The sequence below is a fragment of the Polypterus senegalus genome, chromosome 5 (genome assembly GCF_016835505.1).
Source record: "Polypterus senegalus isolate Bchr_013 chromosome 5, ASM1683550v1, whole genome shotgun sequence".
NCBI classification, from domain to species: Eukaryota; Metazoa; Chordata; class Cladistia; order Polypteriformes; family Polypteridae; genus Polypterus; species Polypterus senegalus.
Window position 1 is genome coordinate 172,881,215 of NC_053158.1, and position 22,892 is coordinate 172,904,106.

At 37.4% G+C, this 22,892-nt stretch overlaps 1 protein-coding gene across 2 annotated transcripts in view; it reads right to left on the reverse strand.

The window, feature by feature from the left end:
- Window positions 1-22,892, reverse strand: part of dpp6a (dipeptidyl-peptidase 6a) — a 937,255-nt gene that overhangs the window by 125,256 nt on the left and 789,107 nt on the right. For both annotated transcript variants that reach the window (XM_039753634.1, XM_039753633.1), the window contains exon 8: window positions 10,135-10,255. In XM_039753634.1, coding sequence (XP_039609568.1) covers window positions 10,135-10,255 — 121 coding nt within the window. The remainder of the gene's footprint in view (window positions 1-10,134; window positions 10,256-22,892) is intronic.

The window sequence follows — 22,892 nt, forward strand, 5'->3', positions numbered from 1 at the left end:
AGACCCCGTGACCCTGTAGTTAGGATATAGCGGGTTGGATAATGGATGGATGGATGGATGTACAGTGTTGGTAGCATGGCTCTGTAGTTTAAACTACAGCAAAATATCTTAAGGCGTATGGAACATGATGCATGAGTTTGAAATTAATATGTTGATAACTCGGTTTTTGGAGGAAGGAGGAATTATTTCTTAGTGAATTTTAAGACTCTGTGGCAGTTAGAGGCCACAGTGTCCTTAACCACGTTAGAAGCATCTGCTATTTAAATGACTTTGCTAAGGGACAGATTGAGAAAGATCAGACTGCTGACAAAGGCAATTTAAGGGAAGCAAGGCAGATTTGGAGCAATAACCCAAAGCAACTTCATAAGAACTAAACAAATTAGGGATGTGAAGGAAATCTGACAGAGCACTTCTAAGAAAGAGCAACATATTGTTGACATACAAAGAAATGTTTAGGGGGATGCCATGTATACTGATAGGTGGGATCAAATCCATTTTATGCAGATAAATGGCAAGAGGCATATGAAGAAAAAATAAAAAGAAGAGCAGATAGTAGACAGCCTTGTCTGGTATCTGCAAATTGGAAAGGGTAAGGATATGTCAGAGTGAGTTAATATGATTGCTGAAGAGGGAGGAATAAAGAGTCTTGACTATGTTAAAATATTCCAACTAAACCCCTTTAGACTTAAAAACTCTCCAAAGAAAATCACAATTCATTTTGTCAATCGTCTTTTGTGTAACAAATGAGACAGTGGCAGCTAGAAATGCTAAAGTTTGGAGCTGCATTAGTTACACATAGAAGGCAAGATATGCTGTCTGTAGCACGATGAAATGAACAAAAACTGTAGGATCTTGGTGTTCTAATATTTGGATGAAGATCTGTAGGATTTTGGTAACAGGTTTTGGCAGGAGCTTGGTATTAAGGTTCACCAGACTTTGGTCTGTGATTTAAACAATCAGAAGGTTCCCTACCTTGTTTAAGTAAAAGAGGATAATAATAATAATAATAATAATAATAGATCTGCGGTGGGTTGGCACCCTGCCCAGGATTGGTTCCTGCCTTGTGCCCTGTGTTGGCTGGGATTGGCTCCAGCAGACTCCCGTGACCCTGTGTTCGGATTCAGCGGGTTGGAAAATGGATGGATGGATGGATGGATAATAGATGAGTTTATTTTGGTGGAGTTGATGGTAGAATTGAACATTAGGAAAAATAAGTTTGATGACAGAAGCTCAGGAGAAAGGCCTTTAAGATCTTTGTTTACTTATAGAGCCCAAGGACTTTTTATGGTCTCTCATATAAACGGCCGTAAAATATGGATACCTCACGCACATTAGGCTTCTGCTGTATTTGATCTCTACCTCTACCATGTACAATTGACCTCAAAGTTAACCCTGTGTAGATGAAGAAAGTGTAGTCTCTAATGAAAGTTATTAGAGAGTCATACCCAAGGATGACCATATGAGGGTGCATGCTCTCTAAAAATAAGAAATACAATTCCATCTTAGAAATTGACTGCTGTTTCAAAAAAGCCAAATCAAGACAGAATAGATATTTCAGTTTTTTGTTTTTTTTTTTGTTTTCATGTCATCATTATGAGTTGTTGATTGTTTATTGATGGGCAAAAATGACAAATTTATATATTTAAAATTAAATCCTCATCTCAATACAGGGTGTACAAAATAAAGGGGTCGGAATACTTTCTGTCTCCACCATAAATAGAAAGTTTTACCTAAATCAATTCTTTGTATATCATAAAAGAGCAAACAAAATTCAAAAGTTAAGCACATTCCCACATTGTTTACATTAGAATCAAGTCAAGTCAAGTCAAGCTGGGAAGCATGTACTGGTACAGTGCATTGCAACACCCACTACACGACGAAACAACTCGGCATCCCGGTTGGCAACCCCCCAGGCAGACACACGGTCCAGTCCCACCCTCCGGAAATGACCCTCTATCTGCTGCAGCCAGGTGTTACGTGGGCAAACCCTTGGCCTGGTCCAGCCACTAGGGTCCCCAACAATGAGGACCTTACAAGCTGGATTACCCTCAGGGAAATGCGCCACATTGCCTTAGTGCTGTAACTGACACTCCCTCACAATGCAGGTAATGTGCCTCATTTGGGACTCCATGAGCAATCACTCATTCGAGACAAAGTCAGACCACGGTATCCAAGGATCTTCCGGAGAAACACAGTACCAAAGGAGTCCAGTCTTCATCTCAGGTCACTGGATAGCATCCATGTCTCACAACCATATAGCAAGACAGGAAGCACCAGGACTCTAAAAACTTAGACCTTCGTCCTTTTGCATAGATATCGGGAGTGCCCCACACACCTTTCCAGTGACCTCATGATCCCCCATGCTCTCCCAATTTATCTACTGACTTCATAGGAAGAGTCACCAGAGACATGAATGTCACTGCCAAGGTAAGTAAACCTCTCAACAAGGTCAACACACTCTCTACAAACAGACACACTGCTGATGGCTGTGCCCAAGAGATCATTAAAGGCCTGGATTACTTTAGAATAGTAATGAATTCTTGCAAAGTTCTGAATAAACGTTTTAACAGAACTTCATTAAGATAATTAGATTTTTAAATATTTTATATAATACAAAACATACATTTCATTTAGCTTAAAACTTTCACATCCCAACCCACCGCTGAGGTTCTGTCCTGGGGCCTCTTCTTTTTATTATTTACCTTCTTCCCCTTGGCAATATCTTTCATAAAACATAACATTAATTTTCACTGTTATGCTGATGACACCAAGCTCTACCTTGCTAGTAATCCCACCTTTCCACCATCTTCGCTTATTGACTGTATTGCTGAAATTAAATCCTGGTTTTCTTCAAATTTTCTTAAATTTTCTTCTAATTTTCTTAAATTAAACAGTGACAAAACTGAGGTTCTCCTCATTGGCTCAACATCATCATTATCCAAAGCAGATAATCTTTCTCTTGTGATTGATAACTCCTTTGTTTTCCCATCACCTCAGGTTAAGAGTCTGGGTGTCATGCTTGACAGTACTCTATCCTTCTAATCTCACATTAATAATATCACCCGGTCTGCTCAGCATTCAGCTGTTCTGCTCCCAAGCTCTGGAATTCATTACCTACTGAGCTCGGAAATATCGAATCATTTTCAACCTTTAAATGTAAACTTAAAACGCATCTGTTTAAAATGGCTTTTTCTTTATGATTACAGTGGCTTTGTTTGGTTTTAATTTTATATCTTCTGTTTTTTTATGATGCTTTAAGTTGTTTATATTGTGTCTTTTTATTTATTTATTTATTTATTGTTTGTTCCGTGTCCTTGAGTTCTCAGAAAGGCGCCTTACATACAGTGAATTACATACATTTGTGAAATATTCACAGGTTGGTTCTTGCCATTAATACATTTTAGGAAATTTTAAACAAATCTATATGTGATTTTTAGTTGAACTATAGTGTGCTTGGCACCTGTTTAAAGAAAATGTATTTTAAAAATGCCTAAATTATCGACACTACTGTAAATCAGTTGAATACATTTTATAAAATTCCACTGGATAAACATTTGGGCCTGTAGCTTTTCCACCCTGCTGTGAGCTTATGGCATCTGAATATCACAGCACCTCAGAAGTGTATCAATTTTTTCTGCAGGAAGGGGACTGAGATTCTGAATCATTATCAAAAACTGTAGGACCTTTAAGGATAAGGTTGATAGTCTCAGTGTAAGTTCAGACTTACATGCAAATTTGGTTTACAAACTCATTTGTATTCTGAGACATACGTCTATGCTAATACAAGTGGTTATTAATATACAGTGGTACCTTGAGATACGAGTGCCCCAACATACGAGTTTTTTGAGATACGAGCCGTCACTAGGTCAATTTTTTGCCTTGAGTTACGAGCCAAAATTCGAAATACGAGTCATCAAAGAGCTTGTCGCCGCACATTCCGAGGAACTGACAATGGAGGAATTGACGAAACTACAGACAAGGCAACATACGGAGGTTCTGCAGGAGATCGGTATCACGGAGGAGGCAGAGGTGGAGGAGGTAACCTCATAAAGTGAGATAAAGGAAGTGTTTTCAATGTGGGAAAAACTTTCAAACTTTAAAGAAATGAAACACCCTGAAAAAGTTACAACTGATAGTGCAGTGGCTCTATTTAATAACACTTGCCTAATGCTTGACTTTATTAAAAAGAAACCCTGAAGAAAATTGCAACTGATAGTGCAGCGGCACTATTTAATGACACTTGCCTAACACTTGACTTTATTGAAAAGAAACATCCTGAAAAAGTTACAACTGACTATTTAATGACACTTGCCTAAACAAAGCTCCTTGGATAGGTTTCTATTGAAACGCCTTGAGAATGAAAGTGAGGAAAGCGTGGCAAAAAAGAAAAAAAAAACTAGTGAAGAAGAAAATTAAGTTAAGCAAAAGTGAAAGAAAAAAACATTACAATATGCTAATTGGCTTCGCCAACATCTGTTTATTTCTTAAGATTCTCTTTTATGTATTAGGTTTTATTTTGTTTGTATACAATATTTGTTTTTTATAAATACATTTTTCTTATGTTGAAAACATTTAACAAAAAATGGGAGTGGTTTTTTAGGGGCTGGTACAAATTAATCTTAATCTTAATCACAAATTAATTTAAATGAGGAAAACTGATTTGAGATACGAGCATTTTGACTTATGAGCTCGGTCACGGAACAAATTAAACTCGTATCTCAAGGTAAGTATATACTATAGTTTGAAAACTATATGTACTACATTTTTCTGTATGTTCTAAAATAAATATCCTTTTTGTGTCTGATATTGAATAGTAGATCCGTAGTTTGTTGGCTCTTTAAGAAGTTAAGTTCCAGGAAGATAATAAATAATGAGAGTTTCGTGATCATCAAAGATTTCAGAAAAAGTTCTGTTTTGCAAATGTCATTGTCATATTCAAATGTTTGAAGGAGTCCTACAAGTCAGAATGTAAGTGAATTTATTTTACAAACTCCTTTAAATTGAAATAAACTTCAGAGTTTCAAACCTCTCCACTCGGCTTCATATTACAGCAGTTGATACACTCTGTCATTTGCTGGAGGACCAATTTGTGCTGCAAGGTTCAGGCTGAAGAGATGCCACTATGTCTTTACACTAATAACAAAAAATAAGGATAGATTCATTTTCGCCATCACCAAATGCCACTATGCTAAATCCCAATGTGAGGAGGGATTACATTTTATATGTAACCAATATGCAATGATTTACTGCAGTAAATCTTACGTGTAACCCTTGATGTTTCAAACCTTTCTATAAATTTTGCTTGCACTGCCTTTAATTCTCTTCCAGTTCCACTTCAGATATACCGTATCTCCAAATACACCTTAAATGCAAAAAAAGCTACGTTTAATGTTTGAAACTTTTTCAGATCAATCAATAGAAATTAACATGGCATAATTTATGTAATGGAAAATTTTATGTTTAGGTGGCAATTTTGTATAAGTTAACACTAGCAATTTAAAGATTAGTTTTAAAAACTGTCACTTCTAGAATAAGGCAGTTTGAATTTTTGAGGGGCTAGCTTGTTTTGACATTAGTGACAAATATTAATAAGGAGGAAATACTTAAACATCATTATGTACCCTGTTTTAGGTTCTTTCACACATAGCGCACAACGCACCTATTGTGATAGTCATGGCTGTCTGTCTGTCCATCTGTTTGCCTGTATAAAACAACTCAGCCCCTCGTTGACCAATTTTGCTGGCACACTTATTCTTCAAGGAATTTTGTCGAGACAAGTAAAGTTTCATCATGATATCTTGAACAGATTGCTCTGTATACAGTTTTAAAATTGTAAAATTTGTCATTGAAAAACACTGGCAAACTTGAAAGCTTGTCTATCTTAAAACAGAGAAACGTCCTGTGTGAATTCAGTTACAAATTAGTTCACTGTTTCAGTTTTACCTTAAGTGTGGTTACACAGACTTGTACATTTTCCCCTTGTGCAGCTCCAATAGTCGCTGATCGGAAGCAGATCCTCAGCACAAGTAAATAAAAAAACAGCAGACTGTGTGTGTGGGGTAGCAAGTTGCTTTTACTGCTGGCTGCTTGAGCAAGCGTGGGACTGCATATTGATTTTATTATATTGACTCCAGCTTCTTTCTACAATCCCAAAACATGGTGAGGTGTCATCAGAGAAGGCCTCTAGTGAACTGCATTGATTTTACTCTGGAATCTCAAGATTTTCTCACACATCCCCAAAGATGTGCAGATAAGGTGACTGCAAATTTTTTAATTAACACTCTTAAAGCATAAATGTGAGCCTAATAATGCACTTACAAGACACATTCCTGCCTTTCACTCGATGTTGCTAGGCCTTAAGACCCTGACATTTTATGACATCTTCCTCCCTCCAACAAAACTCCATCCTTCATCATACCTCTGCCAAAACAGAATCCATTTATCAAAAAATACTTCCTTCCCTATTCTTTGCAGGAAAACTCTACATTCCTAACTCTTTAAGAGTGACAAATGTCCTTCAACCTTCAACAACACACCGTTCAACAAAACACCATCCTCCTTCCTTCATCTGACCTCTTCCAAAATCTCTTTCCTCCCTCCTACCTCAGACAAAGAAACAAAAGTGTTCACAGTATCAATCATTTTGACAATGAACTAGATAACTTACTGTACCTTGAAACCTCTGTCTTCCTTACCTTAAAAAACTAACTTATTTTTCTGCATTGTGAAAAGCGTCACCTTATGCCTCACTGTGTTTAGACAGAATTTAAAATGCATTTTTATAAAACATTTTTCTCAAATTGAATACTCAAAACATAGCATTTACAAACACACCTCATGTATACATTATTTCTTTAGATAATATATTGAAGCAAGTTTTGCCTTCAAATTACATTCAATAAAATTTGGAAGGCTCTTCTGACAGACATTATGATTTTTAAGTTAGCTTTCATTGAAAGATAAAAACACAGCCTTGTAATAGTAGTTTATTGTTTTTTATAGATACATTCATACTAAGAAAATGGCTTGAGTCTTTTATGCTATGTCCTCTGCATAACCACCTGTGCTAGAAATTGCCACTTGTTTTTATGTAACCTGCACTGTAGTATTGGAGAAGACATAATTGTGTATCTGAGCATCTGAGACCTGTTACCATTCAGGGAGATGACATGGAAGTGATGCAGAGCTACAAGTACCTTAGGGGTCCATATATATACAGTAAAAGTGGACTGCTCTGACAAAATAGTGGTGCTGTATAAGAAAGTCCAGAGCAGACTGTGCCTGCTAAGGAGACTCAGGTCTTTGTTGTGTACAGCAAGCTACTAGAAATGTTCTATCAGTCCATAGTAGCCAGTTTGGTGTTCTACACTGCAGTCTCCTGGGGAAGCAACTTGAGGTCAAAAGAAACACAATGCCTGAGTAAACTTATCCGGAAAGCCTGTGCCATTATAGAATGGACCCTGGACACACTGGAAGCTGATGTAGAAAAGAGGATAGAGGCAAAATTGGATGCCATCATGAAAAAGCCTCTCCATTCCCTCTAGGAGGTGCACTCTTGGAGCACTTTTAGCCATAGGATCATTCCACCACGGTGTTCTAAGAAGCGGCTTTGCAGGTCTTTTCTGCCCAGTGCTAGCAGGCATTTCAACGCTTCCTCCTTAGGTACTCATTACATTTTTTGGAAATATCATTTTGAAATATCTGAAAAATATGCATTTATTTTTTTAATTTATATTTATTTACTTTTATTTGCATATTGATTGATTGACTGCTTATTTGTATCCTTGTTTTTATGCTTCTGCTGCTGTACGCATGTGAATTTCCCCTTGGGATTAACAAATGAAATAATTTTTTTCACTGTGTCTATAGCTCATTTTGTGTTCACGTACTCTGGGATGATTCATGTGGGTTTCCAGTCAGAATATTTGGAAAAATACAAGATCACTCTTGATTTGTTACTTGGCGAAAAAAATAAAAAAAACAGCAATTAAATATAAATGGCATTTTTTGTGGAAATAACGAGCAAAATAAACACACTGAATACGTTTCACTTCACAACACATGAAATTCAACCAAAAAATGGCATTTTGGGATGACTAGGTTTATTGTTTAATTTTACAAAATTGGCTGTTTGGTCAAATGTTATGTCAAAACTAAAGGCAATTCGGCCAGTTTGTTTTTTCTGAATTATCTGAGTTCACGTGGTATTTCAAACTTGACAACAGATTTACAGTCTGTCTGAAAACTGCATCAGAGCAAAACACTCTTTTTACCAATGAATAGGCGTCTTTGAATGCTTGCTTCCACAATGAAATCCTACACAATGAAATGGTTTGGAATTGTGTTTGTGCATAGTGATACCTCATATAGAAAAGAAGAAAGAAAAAGAGTGAAACCTTTATAGAGGAATAAACCAGGTGCAGTTATGAAGGAAGGACTACCACTTTATCTGGGCGATTGCTGATTTGCTTTAGCTACTGGACTACCAACTTATTCAAGGTAAATAAGAAACAGAAACTATAGTCTACAGTCTTAACATGAAAATGTATAAATGCATGAATATGTATAAACTAGACATTAAGCCCGTTACAATAACAGGCGCTAGAACAGTAGTGCATAAACATTAGTAGGAACAGTCTATATTAAATGGCAAGGGACCTTGGTATGTGGCTGTAATATGTGTCACTGTATTGTGTGCCTTTAATTTTCTCTCTCAGTAATACTGGTTTGTATCTCCGTAAAATGCCTGTAATTTTGTCTGACAGTAATACAGTGGAACCTCGGTTCACGACCATAATTCGTTCCAAAACTCTGGTTGTAACCCGATTTGGTTGTGAACCAAAGTAATTTCCCCCATAGGATTGTATGTAAATACAATTAATCCATTCCAGACTGTATGAACTGTATATAAATATATATTTTTTTACATTTTTAAGCACAAATATAGTTAATTATACCATTGAATGCACAGCGTAATAGTAAACTAAATGTAAAAACATTAAATAACACTAAGAAAACCTTGAACAACAGGGAAAACTAACACTGCAAGAGTTTGTGCTATAGCCTTACGACTTAATAAACAACCAAGAAAAGTAACATTGCAACAATGCACGCGCGCGCCTATGTGTCTCTCTCGCCGGCCTGCGTGCGTGTGTGTCTCTCTTAAGCGCGCCTCTGTGTGTGTGTGTGTGTGTCTCTCTCGCCTGTGTGTGTGTGTCTGTCTGTCTCTCTCTCGCTCCTGTGTGTGTGTCTGTCTCGCGCATGCCTGTGTGTGTGTGTCTGCCTCGCGTACGCCTGTGTGTGTGTGTCTGTCTTGCGCACGCCTGTGTGTGTGTGTCTCGCACGCGCCTGTGTGTGTGTGTCTGTCTCTTGCGCGCCTGTGTGTGTGTCTGTCTCTCGCACCCACACACCTGTGTGTGTGTCTCTCTCTGCACAGGGAATGCACAGGGAGAGACTGAACACGTGCCGTGTGGCCTTGCGCATGTGCACTTCACCAGAAGACACACACGGACACCTGGACGCACACAGGGGTTTTATTAAAGAGGATGCCTTTCAATCAAACAGGTGGCAAATGAACGCAAAGAGTTTTTATATTCATACCTGTAACAATCTTAAAAATGGACATTAACAATCTGAAATTGTAACTTTAAAGTCACAGTAAACACAATACACTATTATAATAGTTTTTTAACTGCCTTGAGTCTTTAAAAACCTTACGTCAGTTTGCAGCTGAACTTAACTCATGCTTATATAGGGTACAGTTTTACAGTGGTAAACCACGTTAATAGCCACGTTTGTGACAGTCTGCTCCTGAAATAATTAGAACGTCTACTTCTAGGACCCAATTGATCTATCAGTGACACCAACAGCTGTTTACTGCATATATAAAGTTAAAGTATCACCTTAATTTTGAAAATTATTTAAAAAATAAACCTGAGATCAGCATATTTTTGTATAACATGAGGATATTTGCCTTTAACAAACAAAAAACTTAATTTATTTTTTTGCAGTGAAGTTTAAGCAGTTGATAAACTGGGTGGTCTTATCTTGTGTGCCTGACTTATATTCTATCCCTTAATGTTCATTTTAACGTGTGAAAGGCAGTGTTTTTCAGAATATGTTTATGAGTCTTACCTTCATATAGCCAGTCACTGAGACCATTAAAGATGACTCCTTCTTTCCCTGAAGAAACCAGACGAATTGCTTTGCTTTCCACATTGGTTTGATAGTAAATGTTATTCTCAAATATGAAGATCTGCAAGAAAAGATTGGTAGTATTATTGTGTAATCCTGAGTATACACAGTTAGACGTGGAAACAAAAAACGTATTCTTCCATTAAAAAGTACTGTATATACAGTATACTTTATATATACTGAAATTAATTTTGTCCACTAAAAGAGCTACTTCAGCACCTTTCTTTAGCAAGTACAGGCTTTGCCTTTCAGAGTGTTGCTTACACAATTAGCATCTTATGGATTCCTGCCCAAATCTGTTCCAGCAATTAGAAGTGTTTTTGACAATCACCTGAGTCATGAGAAGTAAAGTAAATAAAATATTTTCCTGTATCATCATGGGGATGAATTAAACACTCACTTTTAATTATCCTTAACAACTTGAGGTTAGATTGTCAAACTGTTTTGTAGCAATCCTCAAAACTAATCTTCTGTGAAAATGATTTTCTTAAATGCAGTGTCATCTAAAAAAACAGATCGTGCAAAAATCTTCTTATCCGAACAAATTCTAAAGGCATTCTTATGCTAATGTTGTGTAGAAGGAAAAAACAGCATTTATTCATAGTGAGTCAGTCTTGACAGAATTGCTTTCATTTTGCACTTTACTTCTTAGAAATTCTTCTAAGAAACTATACTAAAATTAGCTGCAGGAAATGACAATAAAAATGTGCTTCATCTTGTTTAGGGTCCCAATTATAAGTTGTCAACGCAGATGGTTTGAGAAAGTGTGCACAGTTATAATTTGTGAGCCACAGTGTTCAGCATGCAAAAGACAGCCTTCACCAGGCTGGCTAAATGGCACTATGATTATATGAAGTAAAAGAATTTCCAACCTATAAATAACGAGAAGGACCTGACTATGAACTTGCCCACTCCTAGGAAATGTCTAATGTTTTAGCTTGGATATCCTCAGGGCAGCAATCAGCAAGAAAAAAGAAACAACAATGTCAAATATGAGGTGAAGGAGGTCATAATACTGAAGATAACTAGTTTGGCAAATGCAGTTCTGAATGAACACCTACTGTAAATGAATATGTAGTAAGTCATAATTGGTTATGAGATGCTAATTTTCCACTACTGTACATCAAAGCAGTTACGGCGTACTAATTTTCCTTATTAGTAAGATCACGTTTTTCCTTGAACATGTTTACAAACCTTAGCAGGCTATTTTGAATATATAACTAAAACCAAAGCAAACAGAATTTTAGATTAAGTTAATACAATGGTGTAGGAAAAAACTTAACACAAAGGGTGAGGTTAAAAAAAAAAGAAAAACAATTACTGCAATAAACAAAATGGCATCATGGAAAAGACAATTACAAAAAAAATCAACTTCTTCACAACACTTATTGTATGTGAACTAATGTTGAATTCATTGTTTTGGTTCTGAAACCCCTAACCAAATGCATATATATTTACAGAAAACACCTCATGGAAAGCACACAAAATTAAGACAAAAATGCAAATCGTAATAATCATAACAGTGGACGCTTGTACTGACAATGGCAATGTCTGAATAAATTACTAGCAGCAAACATTTTTGATACAAACAACTCATTGCTCCACAAAAGTGTCATAAAATGATGACGACTGCACAAGTAACCCTGAGATGGCGCCATGGTGACGTTGAAGTAATAAAAATAAAATTGCTGAAAATGTCACAGAAACACACTAAAACAAGTCACATGAGGCAGAAATTGAAACATTAAACAAAAAAAGCCAAGATCACAGTGCATTTATGGTGAAGCAGGGAAATCTAACCCATACTGTCTTGCTCACAAATGTTAAGCCAATTTAACATGTTGACTGTTAAATATGAGTTAACACATAGTACGCAATCTATAGGCCAGCGGTTCTCAAACTTTCGTATTTCGCGCCCCCTCCTTTTCTACCTGGATTAATTCTGCACCCCCTGCATAATATAAGATAGATAAGAATAACCCATGATACAACTAACAAAGGTATGATACTCGTGCAGTGTCGCGGTATCCTATTATTTTTACTTCTATAAGATTTGCATGTGTTCGACTAACTTCGATTAAATATTTGCAATTTATTTTTTTTAAAGTGCTTTAATAACTGTTAAAATGCCTTGTGTGATTTTTGGTAGTAATTCTAATCCCAAAAACAAAGAATAAATGATTTATTCTTATTTAATTATTTTTTATGTAAAGAAACGATTAAATATGTTTTCATTTTTAAAAATCTCGTAAATGAGGACACCGATGAAGTCAATCTGCACAAGATGAACATATTTTTGTCCGACAAATATTATACAGCTGTTAGTTGTATCATGAAAATAACTCAAATTACTTAACTCAATTTGTCAATATTGGCCAAGCTGACAATGTGGTGCAGTCGCGCTGCATTATCACCTGATCTACTGTTACCCGAATGTTCGAGACAGATACCAATACGTCTCTAACTTTCTGGATTGAAAATGCGCAACTATAAAAGTAGCAGCAGCGGCGCCGCTTGTCATAGAAACAAACTTCAAATAGAAAAGGAGTTCAGAGTGTCGACTATCTCGAATATCAAACCAAACCTGGACAGGCTGTGTACTTTAAAGCAGGCACATATTAGTCATTAGATCTATGCCTTAGAAATGTTTTAATTTAATTTTAGTTATAATGCATTTGTTGTGATTATATGCTTGCAAATTTAAATTTGGAATAAAAATGTAAAAAATTAATTTTGATGTCTAGTTCATTTATTCAACACCCCCCTTGTACAGCTTCACAGTTTGAGAACCGCTGCTATAGGCAGACACCACCTACAAGTTGTCTTGTAAAATCATATTCAAGGGTAACACATGTAAACGTAGGATGATGGAAATCTGAAATTTTCCTCTTCTTCTTTTGGCTGCTCCCGTTAGGGGTTGCCACAGTGGATCATCTTCTTCCATATCTTCCTATCCTCTGTATCTTGTTCTGTTACACCCATCGCCTGCATGTCCTCTCTCACCACATCCATAAACCTTCTCTTAGGCCTTTCTTTTTTTCTCTTCCCTGGCAGCTCTATCTTTAACATCCTTCTCCCAATATACCCAGCATCGCTCCTCTGCACATGTCCAAACCAATGCAATCTTGCCTCTCTGACTTTGTCTCCCAATCGTTCAACCTGAGCTGACCCTCTAATGTACTCATTTCTAATCCTGTCCATCCTCGTCACACCCAATGCAAACCTAAGCATCTTTAACTCTGCCACCTCCAGCTCTGTCTCCTTCTTTCTGGTCAGTGCCACCGTTTCCAACCCATATAACATAGTTGGTCCCACTACTGTCCTGTAGACCTTCCCTTTCACTCTTGCTGTTAACCGTCTGTCACAAATTACTCCTGACACTCTTCTCCACCCATTCCACCCTGTCTGCACTCTCTTTTTCACCTTTCTTATAGTGGAAATCTGAAAAAAGAATGAAAAATAAGTGTGGTAGTACACAACAGAATATTTCACCTTCAGTTAGATTTTTCTAATTAGACATATTTTTGATAACACTTATTATTCACAAAAAAAATGTACCTATTGTGGCCATCAGAGGCTCTCAAGCTCCCCAAACACCCAACACAAGCAGGCTTGGACACAAGTATAAAAGCACAATAGAGTTTATTCATGGAAAACCCTTCTCTCTGTAAGTGTTTCACACAGCACCAAGCACAAGTATGCAAATAAGCACAGCAATACTTTGTCTTTCTCTGTTCTTCTCTTCCTCACTGCCAACACTGCTACTCCTGGCAAGCTTTGTCATACTCCTGACTCTGGATCCTGGAAGTGAGGCAAGCAGCTCCTTTTATCTACCACCCAAAAGTACTTACAGAATTCCATACACATGGCCTGAAAGAACTTCCGGATGAGGCAGAATTAGGGCTCCCCTGTCCCCGCAGCACCTGCTGGTGGCACCCATGGAACATAATGGAGCTGAGTCAAAGAACTCCAATTCCCAGAATGCCCTGTAGGAATCAGAGGCACCTCTGCAAAACAGGGGGGCTGCCATCTAGTGATCCAGGGGTGATAATGCCCTGTGCATGCTCTCTCGTCCGGTCCTTCTATCTTGAGGGCGTCCCAGCCTGGTAAGGATGCTGGTCGTCCACACACTATGTAAAATCACAACCATCTAAATATCACTCCACAAATAATTCCTCGCCACAATAAAATTCAAATGGAAAACTTAATGTGTGATTACAGCAATTCGTGCAAGATCTATCTTGTTAGACCCAGCCAAGTTGTTGCACAGCTGACATGAACAAAGAATTTTCTGTCACATGCACTAAGTACGAGATAACTCAGGTTTCTTTTTTTTTAGAGAAAAGTACATTTTCATTTATCTATACTAATAAAAGGCAAAGCACTCACTCACTCACTCACTCACTCACTCTCCAACTTCCCGTGTAGGTAGAAGGCTAAAATTTGGCAGGCTCATTCCTTACAGTTTACTTACAAAAGTTGGGCAGGTTTCATTCAGAAATTCTATGCGTAATGGTCATAACTGGAACCTATTTTTCTCCATATACTGTAATGGACTTTAGCTCGATGGCCGTGGGGGGCAGAGCTGCGTGTCACATCATCACGCCACCCACGTAATCACGTGAACTGACTGTGAACGCAGTACGCAGAAAAGAAGGAAGAGCTCCCAAAGAGCGCTGAAGAAAAACGCTGAATACTTTATTCACGAGATACAAGTTTAATGAGAAGATACAAGGTATAAACGAGACTTTGGATCACTTTGTAACGGAGTTAAAATTGCTGTAGCGAGAAACTTTTAAGTGCTGGGTCTTACCTAACATTAAATAAAGCCGTGGACATTGCAACATCACACAAGAGAGCAGCTCACGTGAACTGACTGAACGCAGTATGAGTGATCACTTCCATGCATCAAACCTGTTCAAAAAAATGCATTACACAATTGACAAGGTAGGAAAAGAATATGCTCCGAGCTGAGCTCCACAGCTAACGCGGTCTTGCGGAAGCAACTTTGTCACGCTGCCACCAAATACTCACAGAAAAATCCACAATTTAATACACATACTGTCTCTAGATTTTCTCCATACTCAATGTATTCCTCGCATCCCCGTTATACCCTCTGATCTCCCATTTCAATTCAGATGCCTCCATAAATCTCAGGGACAGACCCTACAAAAGGTTGAAATTGATTTCAGGCAAGATTGCTTTTCTCCTGGACAACTATACGTTGCATTCTCAAGACTGAGCTTGTGCAGCTTCGTCATATTACAACTGGAGTGCAGCGAGAAACTTTTAAGTGCCGGGTCTTAGCTAACATTAAATAAAGCCGTGGACATCGCAACATCACACAAGAGACCAGCTCACATGAACTGACTGAACGCAGTACGCGTGATCACTTCCATGCATCAAACGTGTTCAAAAAACGCATTACACAATTGACAAGGTAGGAAAAGAATATGCTCCGAGCTGAGCTCCACAGCTAACGCGGTCTTGTGGAAGCAACTTCGTCACGCTGCCACCAAATACTCACAGAAAAACCCACAAGCTAATACAAACGCTGTCTCTAGAGTTTCTCCACACTCAATGTATTCCTCGCATCCCCGCTATACCCTCTGATCTCCCATTTCAATTCAGATGCCTCCAATTTCCAGTAAGGCTCTGCTTTGCGATGACAAGTAATAAGTCTCAGGGACAGACCCTACAAAAGGTTGCCATTGATTTTAGGCAAGATTGCTTTTCTCCTGGACAACTATATGTTGCATTCTCAAGAGTGAGCTCGCGCAGCTTCGTCTATTACAACCGGAGTACTGAACTGACAACGTGGTATACAAAGAGATCCTTAACAGATAGTTATTGGTATATTTTCCCTCAGTTTAAAAAGGTTTTCTTTTCTTCTTAATAAAAATTTAAAAGCGTAGGGATTTTGCTATATACAGTATATATATATATATATATATATATATATATATATATATATATATATATATGTAGAGATATATATATATATATATAGATATATATATATGTATGTGTATATATATATATGTAGATATGTACTGTATGTATATGTATATATATATGTGTGTATGTGTGTATATATATGTATATTTATCTGTATATATGTATGTGTGTGTGTATGTATGTGATTATATGTTGATATGTGTATATATATATATATATATATATATATATATATATATATATATATATATATATATTTATGACAGCAACACTCATAACAGTGACAAAACAATTACATTGACAATCATGTTACATTATTTTTAAAATGTTTCCTTTTGTTTTTCATAACTTCTTTAACACACTACTTCTCCGCTGCGAAGCGCGGGTATTTTGCTAGTATTTTATATAACAAAATGTATTTAACTATTACAATTAGTGTGTTAAAACTGTTAATCAGGTCTTTGGAGTGTGCAAAAGAAACCGTTTTTGATGCATGGAGAACATCAAACTCACCAAAGATACTGGCAATGGCAAAATGAATTCAGAGCAATAGATTTAGAGCTAGCAGTGCTAACTTCAGCAGCATTGTGCCATCCAAGCCAACTGAGGTTGAGAATGATGTATTTACTTGATGTCTTTTATCCAGCAGAGAAGTGGCTATGGGTGAGCAGTAGGGGTTGGGCAGTGTCCATTCAAAAAGGTTCAACTTATTCTGCCATTTATTTTCACTCTCTTCATATCCAAATGCCCACCACAGGATGCCATCCTAGCAACACCACTTCCAGATCACCAATTCATATTCACAAGTGTTTTCATATATTAACATCTGGAGAGCATGTGGTTTAGCTCGCTAAGGTGCTCAGGGCCTTATCACTGGTGAAGCAGGAAGCTTGTCAAGGGTTTCTGCTTCACCTGTATGTCTCTACATGTCCCACTCTTTGTGGGAATGACATACCACCAACTGGAAAAATCATTAGTATTTTCAGAAATGTCCAAGAGTGCTAAATTCCATCACACATTGCACAGATTTGCACGATTTGTCTTCACTTTTAGGAATCTTGTAAATTTTTTAAAATTAATTAATAAAGATACCTTAGAAAGGTAAACAGGCTTTTGAGTCTGTTGTGCTCTTTTGTGCATTCAAATTTAAAGCAGCTTCATCTCCTAGACTGATGCAGTGTATACATGGTAGTAAAACTTGTGTGTCTTGTTCAGGAGACTATAGGACAATAACATTTCAGGAATGCTCACTTTAAGGCCATGTAAACTAAAAAATTTTCACCAGGACAACCTTGACTGCTAGGTAGGATGTTATGGACTGAAAGAAGTGATTTACCATTGTAAGACTCTGCACCTACCTTAAGTGTCTTAGGAACATTTCTGAAGGTAACAGAGATTTTTAAAAGGTACTAATTTTGAAAAATCATTTGTTATAGTATCATTTAGTATTATTGTATTATTTGCTTACAAAAAACTGCAACATTTATACTTGGAAACACTGTTTAGAAGTTTGTAATTGGGTTTTCTACCCAACACACAGCATCAGCCACAAGGTAGGAACAAACCTTAGCTCATCAGAATCACACTAGAACAGGGGTGCCCAATGCGTCGATCGTGATCGACCGGTAGATCGACAAAGGTAGTGCAGGTAGATCGCGCTGCATTAAAAAAAAATTTTTTTTAGATGTTAGTCTATCATATATCCTCCCTATGGCATTTGCCTCTTGATTGACATACAGGGCAGCCAGTTTGAGATCTCTTCTCTTCTAACACACTGCTCATCCCGCACGCATGATCAAACGTGTGAGCTACTACAAAACTCTGACTGTGATCTTAGCCTTCCAATTTATATCGACTAAAAAATGGATTTAAAAAAAAAATTGTTTGGGGAGGGTATAGGCTGGATGTGGAATTGGAAGAGGAATTTTTCCTCACAATGTCACAATCGAAGTGCTTTTGTCTGATCTGTCAATCTATCATTGCTATTCCAAAGAATGAAAATGTGGAAAGGCATTTTCGAACTGTTCATAAAAACTATGAAACTGACGTCCTTCCAAAAAGCGATCTGAGAAAGAGAAAGGAGAGGGAACTAAAATCACAGTTAATTGGACAGCCGTTATTTTTCACTCGGCTGAATTTAAAAGCTCCTTGACTGCATTATTCGGCTCTACTTATTTATGCGAGTCAGCCTTTTCCAATATGACGATTATTAAATCCAAATAGAGTAGGGACCATAAATGTATTGAATTGTTATTGTGCCATAAAGGTTATTCAGTTACGCAAGGTACGACAACATACATTTTATGTATAAAGTATACAGCATATATATATATATAATTTTTAATGTAGGTAGATCATTTCGACCTGGTCATTTTAGAAGTAGCTCTCACGCCGAAAAAGTGTGGGCACCCCTCCACTAGAGCATACACCCATGCACTCACTTGTACAGTGTGAATTTACAAATTCACATAACTAGACATCTTTTTGGGCAAAGGAGGGAACAGCAAACCACCAAGATAAAAATCTACTCATCATTGTTGGTGATTAAGTCTATAATAGTGGCATCATCAGGAATTTTAATAATGGAGTTCATGAGAGAAATCATGTGAAATGATGTTGCTGAGGATCAGAATGGAGAATGTGATGCTGCCAATCAATAAAAAGAAAAAGTATGCAAAGCAAATAACCTCTCTGTAAATTTTTGTAGTTATTAATTTTGTTACATGAACTATTTAAATATTGGTTTATGAGTACGCTATGTTAGCAATAAAATTTAACTTTCACACTATGATAACACGACTGTTACCATCAGGCTAGAATAAGTCATGCTAATTAGAAGAAAATCCTTGTTTTTGTACTATGTCTGCTTTCTATTTGTTGAAGATATTTTGAAATGTAATTATTTCAAAGTTTTTTCAATATAAAGGTTTCTTCTTCATTGGTACTAATGTCAATTGCCATTATTATGCCATTACAATTATATAATATGCACAGCATGACTCTGGCAAGCTAACTAACTGCTCAATTACCACTGTGTCATTCATAACTATCAGATGAAAATATTATTTAACTGCACGCTGGTATGATCTAAAAACTATAAACATAATATTTGATGTAACTGAGCAGATCATTTTCCATTCTTCTCCCTAATTAAAGAATAAATTACACTTTTCTGTAGAATTATTATCTAAGTAAATGACCATGGGAGTTACAGTAGCAATCACAAAGAGAAAGATAAAATGGATAATATATTTTGAATAAGAAAGGAAAGAAGCATGCTTTTTTCTTTGAGAAGTTACATTTAATATGATTCTGTCACCTTATGTAATTCTAGATTCTTCACAAGAAATAATCATTGTAATAGAAGCTGGCCATAGTGAAAGGCTGTTTACTTTCCCTGACTTAGAAAGTACACAGATGAAGTGAAGATGAAATAATGCCACCTGCATCAGTTGCTAAGATTTCAATTTTCAGATTCCTGTTTTAATAAATTCTTTCTCTAGAAATATAGACTGTGACCAATACTTTACTGTGGTGTCTGAACTATTAGAAGTTAAATGAAGAAAGTGAAGTAAAGCATGGAAGACACATTGATATCAAAGGTAATGACTAATAATGTAGGGACATATCTCGGTCATGGCTGGTATTTGTATTGTGTGTCACACATGGATGAGTAGGGAACATTCTCAGGGCTGGTGTAACAATTGTAATTCCACTCTGGGTCAAGAGGGGCTCTGTTATTTACAACTTCTCCTTTTTCATTTGCACACCAGAAGCTCAGAGAATCGAGAAGCCATGAGGGCACGTACCTCTTCTGGTCTTTAAGCCATTTATCAGCTTGTTCAATAATTCTTTAATGGAAGAAGTTTGCAATAACCATGACTGTTCCCAGAGCTGGCCCCATAATCGAACTGAGCAATTGTGTGAGAAGGACCATTATAAGAATGGTGACCAAAAACTGATGGTTCAAAGCTAAGCTTCAGAAAACCAGTACAGAGATGGGAGAAACTTCCAGAAGGACAACCACCACTGCAGTGCTCCACGGATCTGGGGTTTATGACAGTGTGGTCAGACAACACAAGAAAACCTACGTGGAACTTGCAAAATGCACCTAAAGGACTCTTAGACTTTGAAAAACAAGATACTGTGGTCTGATAAAATCAACATTGAAGTGTTTGAACTGATTGAACTAATTGACACATCTGAAAGACCCCAGGCACCACTCATCACCTCTGCAATACCATTCCAATGCTTAAGCATTACCGTGGCAGCTTTATGCTGTGAGGTTCTTTTTCTGCAGCGGGACTTAGAGACAAGTCAAGGTTGAGGGAAAGCTGAAGAGATCAAAGTGTAGACATATCCTTAAAGAAAACCTGCTCCGGAGTGTTACTGACCTCAAACTAGGCCAAAGGCTCACCTTCTAACATGACAATAACCCTTAACACAAAGAAGAAACAACACAGGAGTGTCTTAGGGTCAACTCTTGAAGGTTTTAGAACCCAGTAAGAACCCAGACTTGAACTCAATAGAAGATCTTTGGAGAGACCTTAAAATAGCTGACCAACAATGGCTACTATCCAACCTGACAAGCTTATGAGGATCTGCAGAGAAGAATGACAGAAAATCCCCCAAATCCAAGTGTGAGAAACTTGTTGTGCCAAATGCAAAAAGACTCCAGGCAATAATTGCTGCCAAAACGAAGTACTGAGCAAAGGGTCTGAATATATGTGTTAATGTGAAATTTCATATTTTTTATTTTTAATAAATATGCAAAACTTTCTAAAATCCTGTTTTTGCTTTGTCATTCTGGGGTATTGAATGACAACTGATGAGGGAAAATAAATTAAAATTATTTTAGTATAAGACTGCAATATAACAAAATGTAAAAAAGTGACGGGTCTGAATAATTTTTAAAAGGCACTGAACATACTTAGATACACCAATGTGTAGCCAATTAAGAACCACCATTTGACCTACCATCAAGTCTTTGGACTGTGAGATGAAAATACACACATGGGCTTGAAGATGTCATGTAAACTTCACACAGTGGCCAGCCAATGAGAATTGTTTTCATCAGGCAGCATAATGATAGCCAAGAGAACAGGAAGTTTTCCAATGTGAGTAGACCATTCACTCCTTAACTCTCTTTTAGCCCTTTGTCTAAAAAAATGCTTCCTTGATTCTGGTTTCAGTTAATTTCCCCTGAACTTCCACTGCTGTTCTCATTTACATGATTCAGTATCTGAATTAAAGAATTCTTCCAGATTAACTTTATCAGTGTATACAGTAGCTCAAATCAACAATGCCATTTCTTTAAAAAATATATATATTTATTGAAAGGTGGGGTTAATGGAGTCTAAATATTTCAGTCTCCAGTCAGCAAAGCAGTTGCACAACCAGCACACAGGAAGACATACAAAAATTGGAAAATCAATGGCAGTAACACGCTGTGCCAGAATTTAATCAGCCATTCTGTCAGTCAGCAGTGGTAATACTTTGCACAGATAACAATTCCCATCAGCATCTGGCTGGAGCATTAAGAGCTATCATTTCAGCTGGTCAAATATAAAATGGTAAAAACGTGGCATTTAAATGATGAGGCATGCTGCCATTGTAGTCCATCCTTTCTCCACAGGCAATATTTCTTAAGCCATACAGGGTCACATGCAGAGTACTGTACGTCCTCCATCTTTCAACTTAAAGTCTATGCATAGTTTTAAAGCAACAGAATAGCACTGGCATGCAATGTTAATTTTTTCCATGCAACCATCCATTTGCTGTACCTGCTAAATTAAAGTTTAGAATTTGGCAGGTTGAAGCCTAATTTAACAGCACTGGGAGTAAGGCAGGAGCCAGTCCTGGGTAGGGCACCAGAGCATTGCAAGACTCACTTAAGAATATACATACAGTAAAATTCACTTTCATTTGACAATCACCAATTAACCTAACCTGCTTATCTCTCGACTATTGGTGAAAAACCTGGAGTACCCAGAGAATGACAGTGCTGCCCCAAGCTAAATTCTACTCAATGACAAACTACTTTACACATGAAGCAAATTTAGACAGTATTGTTTTTCATATGTTACTTGAAGAAAAAATGTGCAAAAGCAGCCACAGGGGATGCACAAACCAGTGTGTTTCTTTGAGCCAGTCCCAAGCACAGATAAATGGGGGTTTACGTCAAGAAGGGCATCTGGTGTAAAATTTTGTCAGATCAATATGTGGATAATGATACAAATTTCCATACCGGATCAGTCAAGGCCCGGGTTAATGGCCGCCACCAGTACTGTTAGCCAACAGGGTGCTGGCGGAAACTGGGCTACTGTTGGTCGAAGAAGAAGAAGAAGAGGGGGAAAATGAGTCTAGAGGCAGAAGGACAGGAGGAACGTAAAGAGAGTGGAACTGAGGGTAGGAACTTTGAATGCTGGCAGTATGACTGGTAAGGGAAGAGAGTTAGCCGATATGATGGAGAGGAGGAAGGTTGATATATTGTGTGTACAAGAGACTAAATGAAAGGGGAGTAAGGACAGGTGGATTGGAGATGGATTCAAATTGTTCTATTATGGTGTGGATAGGAGGAGAAATGGAGTAGGGATTATTCTGAAGGAACAGTATGCCAAGAGTGTTCTTGAGGTGAAAACAGTGTCAGAGAGAGTAACGATTATGTAGTTGGTAATTGGAGGTGTGATGATGAATGTTGTTAGAGCATATGCCCCTCAAGTTGGGTGTTCAATGGATGA